A 22,345-nucleotide genomic window follows, 5' to 3' on the forward strand; every position below is an offset into this window, starting at 1 on the left:
GACGGGAGGTGGTAATTGCAGCTTTGTATTTACTAATATATTATTAACCAGGTTTGGAGCACAAACCCGCAATGTACTGCGGACGGGGCGGCCGTGCAGGAAAAGCGATGTACTGGTACTTTGGTGCCTGCTCCTGGGTTTAGGGTGCGCATATGCATTTGTCAGCAAGTCCCGAACAATAATTCCTGGCCTGGACCTGCTGATCGGCTGTGTCCAATCACCGCGGAGCGGTGCACCTATTGTTCTGTGACGTCGTCATATGACGGCGCACTAGAACAGTCTCTCTCGCGTGCCCACAGAGCGGCGATCGTGGCCGTGCCGTGTTGCTAGGACAGGGCGCCACCCCTATCTCGGTAAAGAGTCAATGACATGACTCTTTACCCATGTGATTGGCTGTGTCCAATCACAGCCGGTCACATGTAAATGAGGAAGTGCCGTTATTCGTCTCTCCTCGCCTCATACTGAGTGGGAGGCGATGAGAGCCGATCAGCGGCTCCTCCTCACAGGGGAGACAAGGATGGTAATCAGGGCACTGATCATCAGTGCCCAGATTACAGAAATTGCAATAGAGTGCCAATCAGTGCCCACTATCAATACCCACAGTGCCCACCATCAGTGCCCACAATCAGTGCCCATAGTGCTGCCAGTCTGTGCCCATCAGTGCCTGCTCACCTGGGCACTGCCTGGCAGCACTATGGGCACTGATTGTGGGCACTGATGGTGCTGCCCATCAGTGTCCATCAGTGCCGCCCGTTATTGTTGCCTCTCAGTGCCCATCAGTGCCACCTCTCAGTGCCCATCAGTGCCACCTATCAGTGCTCATCAGTGCCCATCAGTGTGGCATATTAGTACCTCCTCATAAGTGCCACCTCATCAGTGCCCATAAGTGCCACCTCATCAGTGCCCATCAGTGCAGCCTATCAGTGCCCATCAGTACCGCCTTATCAGCGCACATCAGTGAAGGAGAAAAATTATATATTTTCAAAATTTACTCACAGAAAATAAGAAAAACTTTTTTTTTTCAAAATTTTGTCTTTTTTCTTTTTTTTTTTTTTTGTAAGAAATAAAAAACCCAGAAGTGATTAAATACCACCAAAAGAAAGCTCTATTTGTGTGAAAAAAAATGATAAAAATTTCATATGGATACAGTGTAGCATGACCGCGCAATTGTCATTCAAAGTGTGACAGTGCTGAAAGCTGAAAATTGGCCTGGGCAGGAAAGGGTGAAAGTGCCCGGTATTGAAGTGGTTAAAGTTTAACTATTTCCATAAAAATATGAAATAAAAAAAAAAAAATTGAATAGCAGAGGGAGAATTCTACTGGCTGCCCGCAGTGGGTGATCGGAGCTGTAAACCGAGGAGCTGACAATTCGCCATGTGAGGCTCCGCTTTTTATTTCAATAAACCCCCCCCCATAGAGGTAGGTAGGAATGGTGGTGGACTTACCTATACAGACGATGTCCATGAAGCCGTACATTCCGTAACAGATCTGGAAGAGCAGGTCCTGCCGCTGCCACTTGGCCGACGGGCTGAACGTGGACCAGATGAGCCACGAGATGCTGGCGATGAGGAAGAGGGAGCCCAGGATGGCCGCTGCGATCTGCACCTTCTCTATTACTGTCAAGGAGATGGCTTGCCACTGCAGGGGAGAATATGATCATCGTTACTGCTTTGTATTTATATGGCACCAACATATAGCAGGGCGCATCATAGACTGAGGAAAACACTAAAGAGAAAAAAGTAACAATTGATTTTAATGTAACAAAACAACAAAATGCATCTGCAAAAAAATGCCAAACAGGGAGCAAATCCGGACATCAGATACCTGGAGGAGGAATGTATGCGCCCCTCCCCGGCAGAACACTTACACTCACCTCCCCCGCAGAACACGTACACTCACCTCCCCCGCAGAACACGTACACTCACCTCCCCCACAGAACACATACATGCACCTACCCTTCAGAATATGTACACTCACCTCCCCCGCAGAACACATACACTCACCTCCCCCACAGAACACATACATGCACCTACCCTGCAGAACACGTACACTCACCTCCCCCGCAGAACACATATGTAGCACCCTCCTAGATACAGTAGGTGCTAGTGAGAGAGTATAGTCTTTGGCTCTGTCTGCCTATCAGAGGAGCAGCAGGGAAATCTATATTGCTTTCTGCCTACCAGAGAGCAGGATCTGTGAGTGAGGTCTGCACTGCTCATAGTGCTCAGTGTGTGATTCATTGAGTCTAGAGAGTGTTCCACACTGGTCCAATAGGGAGGCATGTTGGGCAGTGGAAGGAAACCTGACCAATGGATACATAGGCTTTGATACAGTCCTGGTGACTGGCAGAGAAATGATGCCAGGTCCATATCTCCGCTTGGGTGACCTAAGTCTGCTATCCTAATCTTAGATCCTGGTCCTGGTGGTGGTTTGGACATGTTCACAGGAAGGAAGCACTATCCCACTGCTTGCTACCAATGTAACAGACCCCGTACTCAAAAGGAGTATGTTCCCTTGCCTGGTACCAGCCCGATCCAAGATCCCTTAGCCCACCCAGTCACTTGTGTAGACATCAGTGTAGGGTGGTAAGGAGCATTCAAACACAGGCACAAAGAGATGTACACTCTGGGACAATCCCCCCTCCCCTTTAGCAGCTAATCCACATACACATATACATTCCATAACAGGTTGATCCCAAGGAAGACAGAAACAACAGAACAATGGGATACAGGCACTTAACAATACCAAACCACCTTTCAACACATATAAAAACCAGGATAACTGGGGTAACACGAAATGTTGTGGTTTTTGCAAAGGTATCTGTTGCGCACAAAGTGGATTTACTTATATCCTTTGTGGGTATTAAATTAATTGATTTAACCACTTGCCGACTGCCGCACGACTATGTACAGCGGCAGTCAGCTTCTCCTGGGCAAAGTGACGTATGGGTACCTCACTCTCCCACGAGCCTGTAGGGGCGAGTGTGCGCCGCCGGCGGCGCGCTCCCACCCCTGCTCGTTCCCTGACATCCCCGCGCGTGTGACGGGCGGCTCCGATGTCTGCCGGCCACTCGCGATCTCGTTCAGGAGAGGGAGAAAGACAGACGGATGATGTAAACACAGCCGTCTGTCATTCTCCCTTAGATCATCACTGAGGCTATGCGATCCTGCTATGTAGGATCGTGTGTCTCTGTGATGATCTAACAAGCCACGCCCCCTGACAGTTAGAATCACGCCCCTAGGGACACACTTACCCCTTGATCACCAATAAAGTTAACCCCTTAACTGCCAGTGTCATTTTTACAGTAACAGTGCATATTTATAGCGCTGATTACTGTAGTAATATCACTGGTACCCCCAAAATGTCAGTCAAGGGTCCGATCTATCTGCCGCAATGTCGCAGTCCTGCAAAAAAAAAAAAAAAAATGGCAGATCGCCGCCATTACTAGTTAAAAAAAAACAATAAAAATGACATAAATCTTTCCCGTAGTTAGTAAACGCAATAACTTTTGCGCAAACCAATCAAAATGCGCTTATTGCAATTTTTTTACCAAAAATATGCAGCAGAAAACAAATTGGCCTAAAATGTTAAAAAATTTTGATTTTTAAATTTTTTTTTGAGAATTTAATTAAAAAAAATGTGAAAAATATTGTTATTTTTTCAAAATTGTTGCTCTTTTTTTGTTTATAGCGCAAAAAGTAAAAATCGCAGAGGTGAGCAAATACCACAAAAAGAAAGCGATGTTTGTGGGAAAAAAGGACATCAATTTCATTTGGGTACAGCTTCGCACGACTGCGCAATTGTCCGTTAAAGTCACGCAGTGCCGAATCACAAAATAGGGCCTGGTCTTTGAGCAGCCAAATCCTCCGGGGCTTAAGTGGTTAAATGAAAGTTTTTTGCAGTTGGAGTTCTGCTCTAATCCCAGGTTAGAGCGGCCATTATGTTCGGATAATTCACGAACCCCCCCCCCATCTAGGCGCTGCCTGAATATTTCCTCACTTGTACACACCGCTCCTGAAAAATAAGTCTGTAATTTCAAAGCACAATCTTTTCCTCCAGAGTAACGTATTTTTTTTTTTTTTTTGGTTCCATTTTATTTGTCACAATAAAAAAGAAAATATCTCCTGCAGGATGAAGCAGAAACAATGCATTGCAAAATATTAAAAATATATATTCCTTCTGCTGGACAAACCCGAGGAGGATTGGAGCTACAAAACAAGGATTTAATAAAGATTTTAAAAGCCGCCCCGGCAGTCTTACACTGCTGAAGATTAACCACTTCAATACCAGGCACTTTCACCCTCTTCCTGCCCAGGCCAATTTTCAGCTTTCAGCGCTGTCACACTTTGAATGACAATTGTGTGGTTTGCAACATTGTACCCAAATTAAATTGTTACCATTTTTTGAGACAGATTGAGTTTTCTTTTGGTGGTATTTAACCACTTCTGGACCGGAAGATTTCCCCCTGGCCATATTTTGTGATTTGGCACTGCATTACTTTAACCGACAATTGCACGGATGTGCGACGCTGTACCCAAATAAAATTAATGTCCTTTTTTTCCCACAAATAGAGCTTTCTTTTGGTGGTATTTGATCACCTCTGGCGACAATTCTGAAAAAAAAATATTCTTCCCATTCTGCTATATAACTTTACCAAAAAATACAATTTAAAAATCAAAATTTTTTAACAATTTAGGCCAATTTGTTTTCTGCTACATATTTTTGGTAAAAAAAAATTCCCAATAAGCTTATTTTGATTGGTTTGCAATAAAAAAAAAAAAAAAAAATGAATCGCGTCTACTATCTACGGGAAAGATTTATGTTATTTTTATTATTATTTTTTTTTACTAGTAATGGCGGCGATCTGCGATTTTTAGCGGTACTGTGACATTGCGGCAGACAGATCGGACCCCTGACTGACATTTTTGACACTTTTGGGGGGTACCAGTGAGATTACTACAGTAATCAGTGCTAAAAATATACACTGTCACTGTAATAATGACAATGGCAGGGAGGGGGTTAACACTGTGGGTGATCAAGGGGTTAAATGTGAGCCTAGGGGAGTGATTCTAACTGTATGGGGGCGTGGCTTCTGAAATGACAATAGAGACCTGTGATCCTATATAGAAGGATCACAGGCACTCTGTGATGATTCCAGGGAGAAGGACGGTCGGCTCCGTTCTTCTCTCTCAGCGGGGAACGATCGCGGGTGTCAGGCGGCAATCAGAGTCGTCTGCCCCGTGCATCGGAGTCCCTGCTGCCGAGTGGGTGGCGGGAGCGCGCCGCTGGCAGCACGCGCTTACCCCCTAGCTGCAGGCGCGTGACCGACGTAGCTCTACGTTGGTTCACGCAGGAGGGCCTCCCTGCCGCAGTATATATGCGGTGGGCGGTCCGGAACCAGTTAAACACTACTGGGTTTTTTTTTTTGCTAAACAAACAAAAAAAGACCGAAAAATTTTGAAAAAAAAATTTTTTTTCTTGGTTTCTGTTATATAATTTTGTAAATAAGTAAATTTCTCTTTCACTGATGGGCACTGATGAGGAGGCACTGATAGGCGGCACCTTGCCTGCACGCAGAAGTGAACGCATACATAGATTGCGTTTGTTTATGTAAACAGGGTTCACACCGTACATGTGAGGTATCGCAGCGAATGTTAGAGTGAGAGCAATAATTCTAGCACTAGATCTCCTCTGTAACTCTAAACTGGTAACCTGTAAAAAAATTTAAAATGTCAATCAATGTAAATCCCAATAAGCGTATTTTGATTAGTTTGCGCAAAAGTTATCACGTCTACAAACTAGGGGAAAGATTTATGTCATTTTTATTACATTTATTTTTTTTTAATAGTAATGGCAGCGATCTGCGAATTTTAGCGGGACTGCGACATTGAGGCGTACAGATCAGACACCTAACTGACATTTTTGACGCATTACTAATATCTGTAAAGAGCTGATGACGCGACTCTTTACCCATGTGATCAGCTGTGTCCAATCACAACTGATCACATGTAAACAGGGAAATGCCGGTGTTCCGTGAGAATTACCTACCCGTGAGAAAAACCTACCCCTCGTCACTTCCGGTGCACGGCATTGTATGTAATGCGGCGGTTACATTAAAATAACTGTGCTGCAATACGACTCATCTCCGCTCCTGTCCCGGTCACTTCCCTGCTATCGGCAAGTAAATATAAAAGCGGCGGCGGGTGTATGAAAACATACATCACGGAGCCGAGAGCCGCTTTTATATTTACTTGCCGAGAGCAGGGAAGTGACCGGGACAGGAGCGGAGATGACTCATAGTGCTGCACAGCTGTTTTATGTAACCGCCGCGCGGGTAGGTTTTGTTCACGGTACACCGACATATTTCCATACTAGTGCGCATGCGCACTAGTCAGCTTCTCAGTTCTTCCATCAGGTATCCGGAGCTCTGAGCATGCGCACTGCTGCGCTGCTCAGCTGTTCCTGGCCGGAAGTGACGAGGGTAGGTTTTTCTCACGGGGTAGGTAATTCTCACGTTACAACGGTTATCGGCATTCTTTTCTCACACTGACAGCGTGTGAGGAGCAGAGAGCTGATCAGTGGCATTTCCTCACAGGGGACACCTGTACAGATAATCAGGGCACTGATCATCAGTGCAGCCCCAACAGTGCCCAGTAGTGATGCCAGTCAGTGCCCAGCAGTGATAACAATCAGTGCCCAGCAGTGATGCCAGTCAGTGCCCAGCAGTGATAACAATCAGTGCCCAGCAGTGATGCCAGTCATTGCTGCCTTTCAGTGCCCATCAGTGCCTGCTCTTCAGTGCCACCCATCAGTTCCTATCAGTGCCGCCTATCAGTGCCCATCAGTGCTCATCATTGCTGCATAATAGTGCCTCCTCACCAGTGCCCTTCAGTGCCGTGTCATCAGTGCCCATCAGTGTCGAATCACTGCAGCCTCATCAGCGCACATCAGTGAAGAAGAAAAAAGTACTTATTTACAACATTTTATAAAAAAAAACTAAGAAAAACTTTTTTTTTTTCAAAATATTCATTTTTTTTTTTTTTTTTAACAAAAAATCAAAACCCCAGTGGTGATTAAATACCACCAAAAGAAAGCTCTATCTGTCCCAAAAAAAATGATAAAATGTAGTTTGGCTACAGCATTGCATGACTGCACATTTTGTCATTCAAAGTGTGACAGCGCTAAATTTGAAAATTGGCCTGGGCAGGAAGGGGGTGGAAGTGCAAGTAAAGTGTTTTTCTTTCCCCAAAAAATTGTGTTTGAAAAATCACTGCGCAAATATAGTGTGACATAAAAAATTGCAACAACCACCTTTTTATCCTCAAAAAAAAAAAATATATATATATATATATTGTGTGTGTGTGTGTATATATATATGTACATATATATATATAATGTTTGGGGGTTCTGAGTAATTTTTAGCAAAATAAATACTGTTTTTTACATGTAGGAAAGGAATGTCAGAATTGGCCTGGGTGGGAACTGGTTAAGCTCCAAGGCAGGGTGAAATGCGTTGAGGGGTGTGGCCTGTTTGGAGCCCAGGCTGAGGAGGCTGTCATACACCTCCTTACAGGTTCTTGCTGTGATGTGCGACTTTTAGGCCTTTCTTTCCGTACTAGATGTTTTCAGCGGGGACAAGCTCTGTCCTAGCGCTTTTTCATGCAAGAGGACCTGATGAAGCCTTGTGCTGCACCTGTCATTTTTGTTTAGGGAAAGAGCAGCTTTACTTTCCTGATCCCCCGCTCCCGCAGGCTCTGCCGCCCTGCACAAACTCTTCTGCCCTATGCCCCGGTGGTCGCAGGTCTTCGGACGTCATCAAGACCAACAGGGGGTCCGTGGACCTGTATTGGACATGAGGATGCCGAGGAACAGCCCACCATTGGAGTGTAGAGGAGGGGTGCTGGCTGCTGTAGGAGTAATCCCCTAGACCAGTGATGGCGAACCTTGGCACCCCAGATGTTTTGGAACTACATTTCCCATGATGCTCAACTACATTGCAGAGTAGAGGAGCATCATGGGACATGTAGTTCCAAAAAATCTGGGGTGCCAAGGATCACCATCACATCCCTAGACCTAAACAAGCATTTAACCCTTTCAGTGTGTGTGTGTGTGTGGGGGGGGGGGGGGGCAGCCCAACTGCAAGGGAGGATTTTTACTTTCCCTGGAGTCCAGAATGAAATTGCATTGGCTGATCGATCACCCGGCAAGGAGACGCTCGCACCTACCTTTACCTGAAGAGGGTTTTTTGTGCTTATGGCAATAACGTGGTACTTGTAATAGCACAGTTCACAGCTCCAGGATCCGCGCTCGCTGATCCACTTAATAAGACAGGGCTGGTGCGTGCAGCGTACAGATCCGTCACAGCGGCAAGGACTCAGCAACTCCCCCTGCAAGATTCAGAACATACAACACAATTACACCTCACTTATTAGATACAAAACAGTAATAAAGTCGACTGATAAGATTTGTTACAATCTATAGTAAGAGAACAAGACTAAACAATACCTGCCCAGGCTGTACAGAGATACCCGCCCAGGCTGTACAGAGATACCCGCCCAGGCTGTACAGATATACCCACCCAGGCTGTACAGAGATACCCGCCCGGGCTGCACAGAGATACCCGCCCAGGCTGTACAGAGATACCCGCCCAGGCTGTACAGAGATACCCGCCCAGGCTGTACAGATATACCCATCCGGGCTGTACAGAGATACCCGCCCGGGCTGCACAGAGATACCTGCCCGGGCTGCACAGAGATACCCGCCCGGCTGCACGGAGATACCCGCCCAGGCTGTACGGAGATACCTGCCCGGGCAGGCACAGAGATACCAGCCCAGGCTGTACAGAGATACCCGCCCAGGCTGTGTTTTTTTTTTGTATCCCCCTTTTTTTTCTGTTCTGTATAACCTGGGGGGTGTACTGAGAGCAAAATATCCTCTCTGAATTCCACAGGTAAATTGATAAGGTGGTCAGAAAGACCCCTCTTCAGTAGTTCACCATACATGGCAGAAGGATTGCAAGTATTTGGCCAGTGGATCGTATTGGAAAGGGTCTCCTCGCTGTTAACCACTTGCCGACTGCTCACAGTATATTTACTGCGGCAGTCAGCCCCTCACAGGCAGAGCGACGTAGGTCTACGTTGCTAGCCTGTGAGGGTCTCAGGAGCGAGCGTGCGCCGCCGGAGGCACGCTCCCGCGTGGTCACGGACCCCCCCGCGCGTGTGACCGGCGGACCCGATTGTCCGCCGGTCACTCGCGATCGTCGGTGGAGAGGGAGAAAGGCAGGCGGCTGATGTAAACAAGCCGCCTGTCATTCTCCCCGGTGTATGAATGATGATCATACGGTTCTACTATGTAGAACCATTGATCACTGTTCATACATCTCAAGCCACAGCCAATCACAGTTAGAATCACGCCCCTAGGGACACACATAGCCTCTCCCTCTCAAAAAAAGTTAACCCCTTCACTGCCAGTGTAATTTTACAGTAACAGTGCATATTTATAGCACTGATTACTGTAGAAATGTCACTGGTATCCCAAAAAGTGTCAAAAATGTCAGTCAAGGGTCCGATCTGTCCGCCGCAATGTCGCAGTACCGCAAAAAAATCGCAGATCGCCGCCATTGCGCGTTAAAAAAAAACAACAAAAATCACAAAAATCTTTCCCTTTGTTAGTAAACACGATAACTTTTGCGCAAACCAATCAAAATAGGCTTTTTGCGATTTTTTTTTTACCAAACATATTAGCATAAAACAAATTGGCCGAAAATGTTAAAAAATTTTGATTTTTACATTTTTTTGGGGAATTTCATATAAAAAAATTTGAAAAATATTGTTATTTTTGCAAAATTGACGCTTTTTTTTTGTTTATAGCACGTGATCAAAAAATTGCACAGGTGATCAAATACCACCAAAAGAAAGCTCTGTTTTTGGGAAAAAAAGGACGCCAAATTAATTTAGGTACAGTGTTGCACGACCACGCAATTGTCCGTTAAAGTCACGCAGTGCCGAATCGCAAAATAGGCCCTGGTCAGGAAGGGGGTAAAATCTTCCGGGGCTTAAGTGGTTAAGAAATGGCTAAATCGCCGCGCTGCATGACCGGCCGCACACACATCCCACCGCGCAGAACTATTTAGAGCACATGCTTTGCTTACACTGTAAATTCGCATCTGTTACGTAACTGAATCCTGCCGCTGGAACTGGACGGCTACATCCAGGATAACAGGAATAATGAGGATTTTACAGCGCCGGCACCTGCTGAACAGCAATCTATCTTCCTGCACACGCTGCAAAACGGGGAAAAGAACATTGTAATCAGAAATGCCCAACTCGTCTCTTCACGGCTGCAAATATCAATCCATGGCATCCAGTTTTTATGAAATTACCTCACTTCCCAGGTGAGACAACAGAGCTGCTCCCCTTCCTAATAACTACTTGCCAACCGGCCAATTCTGACATGTCTCACATTCATGTAATAATCTACATTTTTTTTTTGCACAGAAAATTACTTAGAACCCCCAAACATTATATACACTGCTCAAAAAAAAATTCATTGCAGCAACTCAGAATGGTCCTCAGTAGTTTGTATGGCACGGTACGTACTTGTATGCATGCCTGACAACATTGGGGCATTCTCCTAATGAGATGGCGGATGGTGTCCTGGGGTATTTCCTCCCAGATCTGGACCAGGACATCACTGAGCTCCTGAACAGACTGAGGTGCAACCTGGTGGCGTCGGATGGACCGAAACATAATGTCCCAGAGGTGTTCTATTGGATTTAGGTCAGATGAGTGTGGGGGCCATTCAATGGTATCAATTCCTTCAGGAACTGGCTGCATACTCTCCCCACATGGGGCTGGGCATTGTCACGCACCAGGAGGAACCCAGGACCCACTGCACCAGTGTAGGGTCTGACAATGGGTCCAAGGATTTCATCCTAATACCTAATGGCAATCAGGGTGTCATTGTCAAACCTGTAGAGGTCTGTGCGTCCCTCCATGGATATGCCTCCCCAGACCACCACTGACCCACCACCAAACCTGTCATGCTGAACAATGTTATAGGCAGCATAATGTTCTCCACAGCTTCTCCAGACCCTTTCATGTCTGTCACATGTGCTCAGGGTGAACTCTGCTCTCATCTGTGAAAAGCACAGGGCGCCAATGGTGGACCTGGCAATTCTGGGGTTCAATGGCAAATGCCAATCAGGCTCCACGGTGCCAGGCAGTGAGCACGCTTTAAAATTGCGTATACCCATGCAATGGCATCAAACTAGGATACCTATGCTTTCAGATTTACGCATAATCATGGGGGTGCTTTAATTTTTTTTTATTATTTATTTTATCTAAAATTGTTTTTTTTTCAGTGTCTCTTTAACCACTTGCCAACCGACCGCATACTGTATATATACGGCAGCAGTGTGGCTCCTACAGGCAAAACCACGTAGGGGTACGTCATTTGCCTGGGAGGAGCTAGGGGGGGAGCGCGCCACGGGCGGTGCGCTCCCGTCCCTGATTGTCAGCAGGAAAGCCGATGCCTCCGATTGCCACCGGGCACCCACGATCTCTCCCTGTTGAGAGAGAAGAACGGTCAGCTGTTGTAAACACAGCTGACCGTTCTTCTCCCTGAAATGATCACAGAGCGTCTGTCATCCTTCTATATAGGATCACAGGTCTCTATGATCATTTCAGAAGCCACGCCCCCCCCACAGAATCACTCCCCTAGGCTCACATTTAACCCCTTGATCACTATACTGTTAGCCCCTTCCCTGCCAGTCATTATTACAGTAACAGTGCATATTTTTAGCACTGATTACTGTAGTAATGTCACTGGTACCCCCAAAAGTGTCAAAAATGTCAGTTAGGGGTCTGATCTGTTCGCCGCAAAGTCGCAGTCCCGCAAAAATAATCGCAGATCGCTGTCATTACTAGTAAAAAAAAAAACAATAAAAATGACATAAATCTTTCCCGTAGTTTGTAGACGCGATAACTTTTGCGCAAACCAATCAAAATACGCTTATTGCAATTTTTTTACCAAAAGTATGTAGCAGAAAACAATTTGGCCTAAAATGTTAAAAAATTTTGATTTTTACATTTTTTTTTGGGAATTTCATATATCAGAATGTAAAAAATATTGTTTTTTTTTTTTCAAAATTGTCGCTCTTTTTTTGTGTATAGTGCAAAAAATAAAAATCGCACAGGTGATCAAATACCACCAAAAGAAAGCTCTGTTTGTGGGAAAAAAAGGACATCAATTTTATTTAGGTACAGCGTCGCACGACCGTGCAATTTTCCGTTAAAGTTACGCAGTGCTGAATCGCAAAAAATGGCCTGGTCATTAAGGGGGGCAAATCCTTCCGGTCCAGAAGTGGTTAAACAAGTGTTCAAAAAATGCAAAAATGGGTCTGGCAGGAAAATCGTTGAAATCCAATGCTTCTGCTACTGACTGCTTGGGGGCGGTGGGGGAAGGGGTGGTGGGGGGGGGGGGGGCACAAGCACAACAAGTACCAGAGGGTTGGGAACTTGGGCTTTAAATTGCAAAATATGGCCTGGGGATAAAACCTTCCGGTCCTTAAGTGGTTAAACAGTGTGTGTTTAGTAGCACTTTAACCCCCCCCAAAAAAAAAAGCCCCCCTACCTCCACATACAAATGTAAATGTATGTATCGGGGCGCCTATGCATGAAAACGTTGATTGTGATTTGCTTGTTACATAACGCAGTCAACATGGTACTGAAATTTTGCATCATGTGACATAAAAATATTGGATCTACCACTATTTTATTCCCCATGGTCTCTGTTTATAAAAGTTTTGTTTTGGGGGGTTTTAACTAATCTTCAGACCTAAAATCATTTTTTTAAACAAGTGTGCAGAAAAATGCAAAAATGGGTCTGGCAGAAAAATGGTTGAAACCCAATGCTTCTGCTACTGACTGCTGGGGGGTGGTGGGGGGGGGGGGGCACAACAAGTACCAGAGGGTTGGGAAATAGGGAACTTGGGCTGAACATGTGACATGCCCCCTCTGAGCTCTCCTGACACCGGCAGCTTTGCCATGATTGTAATAGCTTATACCGAGGGGATCTGCGCCTGAGATTTCAGCACAATGACTGGCGCTCTGATTTGCTGAGATCTCCCCGGCAGACACGCCAGTGAACCAGAAGAGAGAAGAGCACTCATCCTGACAGGCAGACCGCGGGCGCACTGCCTATACTTATTCCCACGACTTACTCCAGGTAATTTTTGCTTATTTGCAGCAATAAAAAATTGCCAGTCATTTGAGTCCACGGGCAGGTGGCTCCGAGAGAAATAGGTCAGACCAGGAGGGATAGCAATGAGCGTGCAACCGCAGTATGAAGTGTGACGGGATAACCTGGCAGGTTGAGGAAAGGGCGACCAAAGGAACTGAGCGGAGCCGCGATAGAATAATGAGAAGCACATGGATACCTGCTGAAAAGAGAACTGCATTCATTTTCATCTCTTATAGATATATAATGTATGTAAAAAAAAATATATATATATAAAAAAAAAAACAGCATTGAAATGGGATGTATTTTTATTTATTTTTTAATATTACACAGCTGCTCCATCAAAAGAGCACGTAAATTCATTCTGTGTGAATGGGGAAAAAATCTAATTTTCTCTGCCTATATTCTCTGCAGTTTGAACATGCGAATGGGGTCAATTATAAGAATAGAATAAATCAGGAAAATACCACATTATGGCCACTAGATGGTGTTGAGTGTCATAGGAAATAAGCAAGCTCCTCGACCCATCTAGTGGGCATATCACATTATGGCCACTAGATGGTGCTGAGTGTCATAGGCAATAAGCATGCTCCTCAACCCATCTAGTGGGCATACCACATTATGGCCACTAGATGGTGCTGAGTGTCATAGGAAATAAGCATGCTCCTCAACCCATCTAGTGGGCATACCACATTATAGCCACTAGATGGTGCTGAGTGTCATAGGAAATAAGCATGCTCCTCGACCCCTCTAGTGGGCATACCACATTATGGCCACTAGATAGTGCTGAGTGTCATAGGAAATAAGCAAGCTCCTTGACCCATCTAGTTGGCATACCACATTATGGCCACTAGATGGTGCTGAGTGTCAAAGGAAATAAGCAAGCGCCTCGACCCATCTAGTGGGCATACCACATTATGGCCACTAGATGGTGCTTAGTGTCATGGGAAATAAGCAAGCTCCTCGACCCATCTAGTGGGCATACCACATTATGGCCACTAGATGGTGCTTAGTGTCATGGGAAATAAGCAAGCTCCTCGACCCATCTAGTGGGCATACCACATTATGGCCACTAGATGGTGCTGAGTGTTATAGGAAATAAGCATGCTCCTCAACCCATCTAGTGGGCATACCACATTATGGCCACTAGAAGGTGCTGAGTGTCATAGGCAATAAGCATGCTCCTCAACCCATCTAATGGGCATACCACATTATGGCCACTAGATAGTGCTGAGCGTCATAGGAATTAAGCAAGCTCCTCAACCCATCTAGTGGGCATACCACATTATGGCCACTAGATGGTGCTGAGTGTCATAGGAAATAAGCATGCTCCTCGACCCCTCTAGTGGGCATACCACATTATGGCCACTAGATGGTGCTGAGTGTCATAGGAAATAAGCATGCTCCTCGACCCCTCTAGTGAGCATACCACATTATGGCCACTAGATGGTGCTGAGTGTCATAGGAAATAAGCAAGCGCCTCGACCCATCTAGTGGGCATACCACATTATGGCCACTAGATGGTGCTGAGTGTCATACAAAATAAGCATGCTCCTCAACCCATCTAATGGGAATACCACATTATGGCCACTAGATGGTGCTGAGTGTAATAGGAATTAAGCAAGCTCCTCGACCCATCTAATGGGCATACCACATTATGCCCACTAGATGGTGCTGAGTGTCATAGGAAATAAGCATGCTGCTCGACCCATCTAGTGGGCATACCACATTGTAGCCCCTAGATGGTGCTGAGTGTCATGGGAAATAAGCATGATCCTCAACTAATCTGGTGGGCATACCACATTATGGCCACTAGATGGTGCTGAGTGTCATAAGAAAAAAGCAAGCTCCTCGACCCATCTAATGGGCATACCACATTATGGCCACTAGATGGTGCTTAGTGTCATAGGAAAAAAGCAAGCTCCTCGACCCATCTATTGGGCAAACCACATTATAGCCACTAGATGGTGCTGAGTGTCATAAGAAAAAAGCAGGCTCCTCGACCCATCTAGTGGGCATACCACATTATGGCCACTAGATGGTGCTGAGTGTCATAGGAAATAAGCAAGCTCCTTGACTCATCTAATGGGCATACCACATTATGGCCACTAGATGGTGCTGAGTGTCATAGGAATTAAGCAAGCGCCTCAAACCCATCTAGTGGGCATATCACATTATGGCCACTAGATGGTGCTGAGTGTCATAGAAAATAAGCATACTTCTCGACCCATCTAGTGGGCATACCACATTATGGCCACTAGATGGTGCTGAGTGTCATAGGAAATAAGCATGCTCATCGACCCATCTAGTGGGCATACCACATTATGGCCACTAGATGGTGCTCTTTGACCCATCTAATGGGCATACCACACTATGGCCACTAGATGGTGTTGAGTATCAAAGGAATAGGCATGCTCTTCAACCCCATCTAGTGGCCTTTTCCTGATTTATTCCATTCTTATAAATAAAGAACATTCGACCTGGAGGGAAAATAGCTTGGTAAGAATCAATTTTGCAAGAACAAATATACATGCAGGTTTTACAAGATTAAAAGCAATGTACAGTATATATATGTATACAGTATATGTACTGTATATGAATGTATGTATGCATATATATGCAAATATATATATATTCTATGTATGTCTTCACGCTGGTCCGTTGCGCTTCCATTGTGGTGTTAAAAATCCTGCTTGCTGCATTTTTGGTTAGTTAAAAAAAACGCACTAAAAACGCACCTTCCTGTTGAAATGCATTGAAAACGCAGAAAGAACACATCAATAATGCACCCGTGTTACGTTTTTTTAGTCACATGACCTTTGAAAAACAAACCATAAGCACAGCGAGGCTGGGTTCACACTGATGTGGTCTACTGCATCGCATGTCATTTGTACAGGAATCGCACCGGATTTCTGTACAAATGACACGCATATTTAGTGTGATGCAAATTGAGCCATACATTATGTATGGCTCAGTTCGCACCGGACCCGCACCAAAAACGCGCAGGACCCTTTTTTATCTCCGCACTGGAATGGGATCAAATGGGTTTTTATACCCGAGCAATCCGATTCCATCCGATTTCACAGTTCACACTGCATTTTCTGACCTGATCTGGGTTGTCGTTAACTTTATATTGACACTTACAGCGGTTCGCAGAGCACAGTGTGAACTGCTTGAGATTCTGATGTGGTGCAGGAACAACACAGCAATCGCTGTGATTCCTGCACCAAATAGTGGTAAAATCACGCTTAAATTGTGGTAAAATTGTGTGTGCGTTTTCCGTCACCTTTTTTACTTATCGGCAATTTTCAGACTAAACTTTTGGTGCGGCTCTAAGTCACGGTTCACACATATGCGATGTCAGACACCGCATGTGATTCGGAGGGCACTACTACTCACATGCGATGTCTTTGCGATGTGAATTCAGCCACACAGATTGTATGGCTGAATTTGCATCGCATTAGGACCAGAGTCGCACAGGATTCTTTTTTTGGTTCGCACCAGAATCAAATCGCATCTATGTGTTCTGAATCATATCCGAACTGACAGTTCGCACTGCGATATGTGAACTGATCTGGGGGTGTCGTTGACTTTGTATTGACACCCCCAGCGAATCACATATGGCAGTGTGAGCTGCCTGCGAGTCGAGTGCGATGTGGGAACCCGCAGTGCATCCGCAGAGTTCCCGCATCGCATATGTGTATACCGGCACTAAAAATAATTTTAGGCCTGCAGATTAAATAAAACCCCCAAACATTATATAATTTGCTGATGGCAGAGAATAAAATGCTGTTCGTTCCAATTTTTTACATCACACGATATTAGCTCAACGGTTTATCAAGCGCAAATTTACAGTAAAATACACAAGTTGATTTTAGGACACAATATATTACCCAATACCTTTGGTAAAATATAAATGATGTAAATGATGAGATTGTGCTGAGTAAATAGAAACCCAACATGTCAAGCCTTAAAATTGTATGTACCCATGAAACCCATCTAGTGAGCATACCACATTATGGGCTGGCCACTAGATGGTGCTGAGTGTCATAGGAAATAAGCAAGCTCCTCGACCCATCTAGTGGGCATACCACAATTATGGCCACTAGATGGTGTTGAGTGTCATAGGATAGAGTAAATAGAAACCCAACATGTCAAGCCTTAACGCGAACCAGAGGAGGGAAGAAATACAGAGGATGCAGAGGTGGTGGCGGCAAAAAGAAAAAGGGACGGTTAGGATGTGGAATTTTTAACCTGAGTGGAGAAATCTTCTCAGACCAGGAACTAGCAGTTTTGGACCTTGGCTTAAAATACTCTCCAGAGCAATTTTTTAACCCTTTTGACGTATACATTGACATACAAAAATTTATAAGAAAAATTAACATTAAGAAACACTATTTGGGCAAAACTAAGAGCAATAAAAATATGCAAGATGAAGAAGAATACCAACACAGTGGACTTCGAAACAAATCAGTCTTCAATCCAAAATGCAGCGGAAATCAATTTGTAGAAACTTTTAGATCCCTTTTAGAGCAAGACCTAAAAGCGTTGAAAAAGAAATGGCATAAACCAAAGGAGGAAATATGGGCAGGAATACGGGATTTGGAAAAAAGAAAAAATGTAGTGATTAGACCCGCAGACAAGGGGGGCGGAATTGTCATCTTGAAAAAAGAAGATTATTACAAAGAACTAAATAAATTAGTAGAAGATGTTGAAACATATGAGAAATTAAAATCCAACCCGCTTCCAGAATACAAAACTAAGTGCCAAAAAATCTTCAAAAAAAGCACACAAGAAAGGAATTTTGGACAAAAAAGAATACCGCTATCTACTTCCTGACGCTCCAAAACTACCAGTGATCTATCAACTGCCGAAAATCCACAAGAATACTGATAATCCACCGGGAAGACCTATTATAAGCGGGATAGATTCCCTTTTCTCACGGATAGGTGAATATTTGGATGTAAATTTCTTGGATCTCTCCATACAACAGGATCCTGAGGGTATATGCACAAAAACGCACTTTAAAGTCACCGATAGAAACAGTTACATCCCCACCCACAGCAACCACCACCCGAATTGGATTAAGGGAATACCCAAAAGCCAAATGATACGAATTAAACGGAATTGCGGAAATAAAGAAGTTCGTGAAAATCAGACAAATATGCTAATTGAAAGATTTGAGGAAAACGCTGGAGAAAACAAAGGAGCAAGTCCAAAAAATGGATAGAGGAAAATTATTAGAAGACAAACCAAGAGAAAATAAGGAACAGGCACTTACCTTCATCACTAATTTTAATACTAGATATAAAGAATTTGAAAATATTGTGCGAAAACACTGGCCCATACTCCAAAGGGATGAACAACTAAAAGGAATAATCCCTAAAAAGCCGAGATTCGTGTATAGGCGAGGCCCAAATCTCAGGGACAAATTGGTAAAGAATGTTCCAGAGCCCCCAAAGAAATTGTTCACATTCTTGGACTATAAAGGATTCTACACATGTGGTAGATGTAAGACATGCAGAATATCTAAAAGTAGAAAACGCAGAACTTTGTAATTTCAATCAAACGTTACACACAAAAAATATAAAGTAAAAAATCTTATAACATGCCAGAGCACGCATGTCACATACCTTCTATCTTGCCCCTGTAATCTACAGTATGTAGAACCACTAGACAATTAAAAATTAGACTAGGGGAGCACATAGACAATATAAAGAAGGGGTTTAAATACCATAGTGTGTCAAATAATTTTCGTCTAAAACACAATAGTAATCCTAACCTTTTATCATTTTGTGGTATTGACAAAATTGAACCCTATTGGAGAGGCAAAAACATGCGAATTGAAGTATCTAGAAACGAGTCAAAATGGATTTATGAATTATGCACTTTACAGCCAAAAGGGTTAAACATAGATATGGATATAAATTGCTTCATATCAAACCCATAATTATGTTAAACAAAATAGAGTCCCTTTATTTTTAACGTATGCCTGAGAATAATCCTTAATTTTAAAACATTTTATAAATAAATTTTTATATTTTTTATTAGTACATTTTATAACATAAATTTACAACAACATTTAATAAATTTTATAAGTAAACCAAATAAATTCTTTTAACTTTTAACATAACTGAATAAAGATCTCTGCTAAAAACAAAAATAATTTTAATGTGAATATTTTTAGTATTTGAGTAAAGGAAAATAAGTTTTAAAGTTTCAAACATACCGCATAATAATTTTAATTTAATTAATTGTTGTAATATATATATGTAAAATGTATTGTATATAAAGCTATAGTGCTGATGGAGTGTCAAGCGAAGCTTCTTACGGCTAAATAATTGACCATTGTAGTGTCACAATTGAGAAAGCTCTACTCAAAAATGTAGTACGGGGGACATAGATATCTCCTTCCGGTATGCTAACAATGAGGAGGAGATTCACACGCCCATGTATAAACCGCACTGATAAGTAGGCGCGGCTTTAGACAAATTCGCCATATAAATAGAGCAGAAAGGAAGTGCGCCCATAGCCTTTGAAAACGTCACCGGATGTGACGAAACGCGTCAGAACGTGGACCGCACAACGTAAGTCACGTGACTATTGGAACGCAAGCCGGAAGCCGGAACGCAAGTCGGAGTTACCTCCGCTCGCCACTCTGCACGCTGCGCATTGCTAGTCCCGGACACCAGCACTTTAGCTCCTTGCTGGAGCCTGCTAAAAACGTTGTTAAAACTTTACTTTTGGATTAAACTTTGCTCCCAACAATACTATACTATCTGGAGTTTTCTTCCTTCCTTTATTTCCATTGGAACGGCCTTATTAACACTGGGGAGAGTGACCACGGCACAGGAGAGGCTTAAAAGGGGACTTACCAATAAGCGTTTTCGGTCTCAATATTATATGATATGTGAGACCCACTTCATCTGGTAAGTGACCCAACTTATAAATTACTTCACGGGAAGAAGGTCTTTTGGAAGCACCTGCACTTTTTATTAATTTACCTAAGAGCACGTTTGCACATGATATTTATTTGCACAAAGTTTTTTTCTCAAGAAATAATTTGTTGGACTATTTTTTGGAATTTTATATTTTTGGAACTATACACATATTGCACAAATAGAAGAGAAGAAAAAGTTTTTTGTATTTATGCATGGACTTGGAATATTGTTTTATTGATTTATATATTTATCTGCATATTGGCACAATCTGTATATAGGATAATTGATTTGTAAAACCATTTCGCACACTAGCACTTTTATATTTATATTTTACATTCACTTAATTTTTAGCAAGCGCTGTAGATAGCCCTAATTTTAGGATTATTTCTTTCAAGCCTTAAAATTGTATGTACCCATGAAACGGCAACATAATTCGGTACCCTAAACTTTTTTTAGGTGACGCTTTTACCCACTTCCCGCAAACTGATGTAACTGTAAAACGGCTTGCAGAAGTGGTTGTATCGAGATGATATGCAGCTCCAGGCATCACCCCGGTACCGTTTTTTAGAGCTGGCGAACGGTTTTCTAATGATAACAACCAATGCGGCTCAGCAGCTGCTCAGCCGTTCTCACAGGGAGCAGGAGGGGAGGTCCCACCCTCCCGACGCCTTCCGAGGGGAGGTCCCACCCACCCCGCCGCCTTCCGCCACTCTGCCTGTGTCTCCCGTCCCACCAGGAGACCCGAGTGACCAGCCGGATGTGGCGGCTGGTTGGAGTCCCGAACGAAGCCGGATTCAGCTTCAATCGGGACTCCAATGAAGTAACCCGGAAGCGACATCACTTCCAGGTTTACTCGGCTGCCAATGGCGTCGATTTAAAAAAAAAGTGACAGTATTCAAAAAAAGAACTCTAAACTGCTAACCGTTAAAAATGTTTACAAGTCTCTGGACACCTGTGATGATGGGTGTGGCTGTTACTCAGCTCTGCCAGTACACAGCACTGCAGTGTGAGGGCAGAAAGAAGCGTTTTTACTAGACCCAGTGCAATCAATAACCAGCACTCAGTAGCAGACCTGGTCAAACACACCCACTTTTTTCCTCTGCAGTACAAGTCTCTGGACGCTTGTGATGATGGGTGTGGCTGTTATTAGGGCTCTGCCAGAGCACTGCAGTGTGAGGGCAGAAAGAAACGTTTTTACTAGACCCAGTGTACTCAATAATCATCACTCAGTACCAGACATGGTCAAACACATCCACTTTTTTTCTCTACAATACAAGTCTCTGGACACTTGTGATGATGGGTGTGGCTGTTATTCAGCTCTGCCAGCACAGAGCATTGCAGATTGAGGGCAGAAAGAAGCATTTTTACTAGACCCAGTGCAATCAATAAACAGCATTCAGTAATAGATCTAGCCAGATACTCCCTTTTTTCCTCTACAATACAAGTCTCTGGATACTTGTAATGAGGGATGCGGATATTACTCAGCTCTGCCAGCACAGAGCACTGCAGCGTGAGGGCAGAAAGAAGTATTTTTACTGTGCAAAGTTTACACAATAAAGCTCAATATCAGTCACAGATATATCTGTAGTCAGACAGGCTTAGTACTAACAGCTTCTACTTTCCTGTTACAGCAGTTGTGTCAGGTGTCTAAACATGACTGTGCAGGCCAATAACTGCCAGACTCAGACCCAGTGCAATCAATAACCAGCACTCAGTAACAGACCTAGCCAAATACTCACTTTTTTCCTCTACAATACAAGTCTCTGGACACCTGTGATGATGGGTGTGGCTGTTACTCAGCTCTGCCAGTACAGAGCACTGCAGTGTGAGGGCTGAAAGAAGCATTTTTACTAGACCCAGTGTACTCAATAATCAGCACTCAGTAACAGACCTGGTCAAACACACCCACTTTTTTCCTTTACAATACAAGTCTCTGGACACTTGTGATGAGGGGTGTGGCTGTTACTCAGCTCTGCCAGCACAGAGCACTGCAGTGTGAGAGCAGAAAGAAGTATTTTCTTTTCTAGACCTAGTGTACTCAATTATCAGCACTCAGTAACAGACCTGGTCAAACACACCCACTTTTTTTTCTTCTGCAATACAAGTCTCTCGACACTTGTGATGATGGGTGTGGCTGTTATTAGGGCTCTGCCAGAGCACTGCAG

The 22,345-nt window shown here is 43.9% G+C and overlaps 1 protein-coding gene across 1 annotated transcript in view; it reads right to left on the reverse strand.

Moving 5' to 3' along the window:
- Positions 1 to 22,345, reverse strand: part of MARCHF4 (membrane associated ring-CH-type finger 4) — a 161,731-nt gene that overhangs the window by 61,981 nt on the left and 77,405 nt on the right. The window contains exons 2-3 of the mRNA XM_082260253.1: positions 8,226 to 8,387; positions 1,446 to 1,638 (exon numbers count right to left, since the gene is read on the reverse strand). Of these exons, the coding sequence (XP_082116379.1) occupies positions 1,446 to 1,638; positions 8,226 to 8,387 (355 nt within the window). The remainder of the gene's footprint in view (positions 1 to 1,445; positions 1,639 to 8,225; positions 8,388 to 22,345) is intronic.

The sequence above is a fragment of the Pelophylax lessonae genome (assembly GCF_965119305.1).
Source record: "Pelophylax lessonae genome assembly, chromosome: 6".
Classification (NCBI taxonomy): domain Eukaryota; kingdom Metazoa; phylum Chordata; class Amphibia; order Anura; family Ranidae; genus Pelophylax; species Pelophylax lessonae.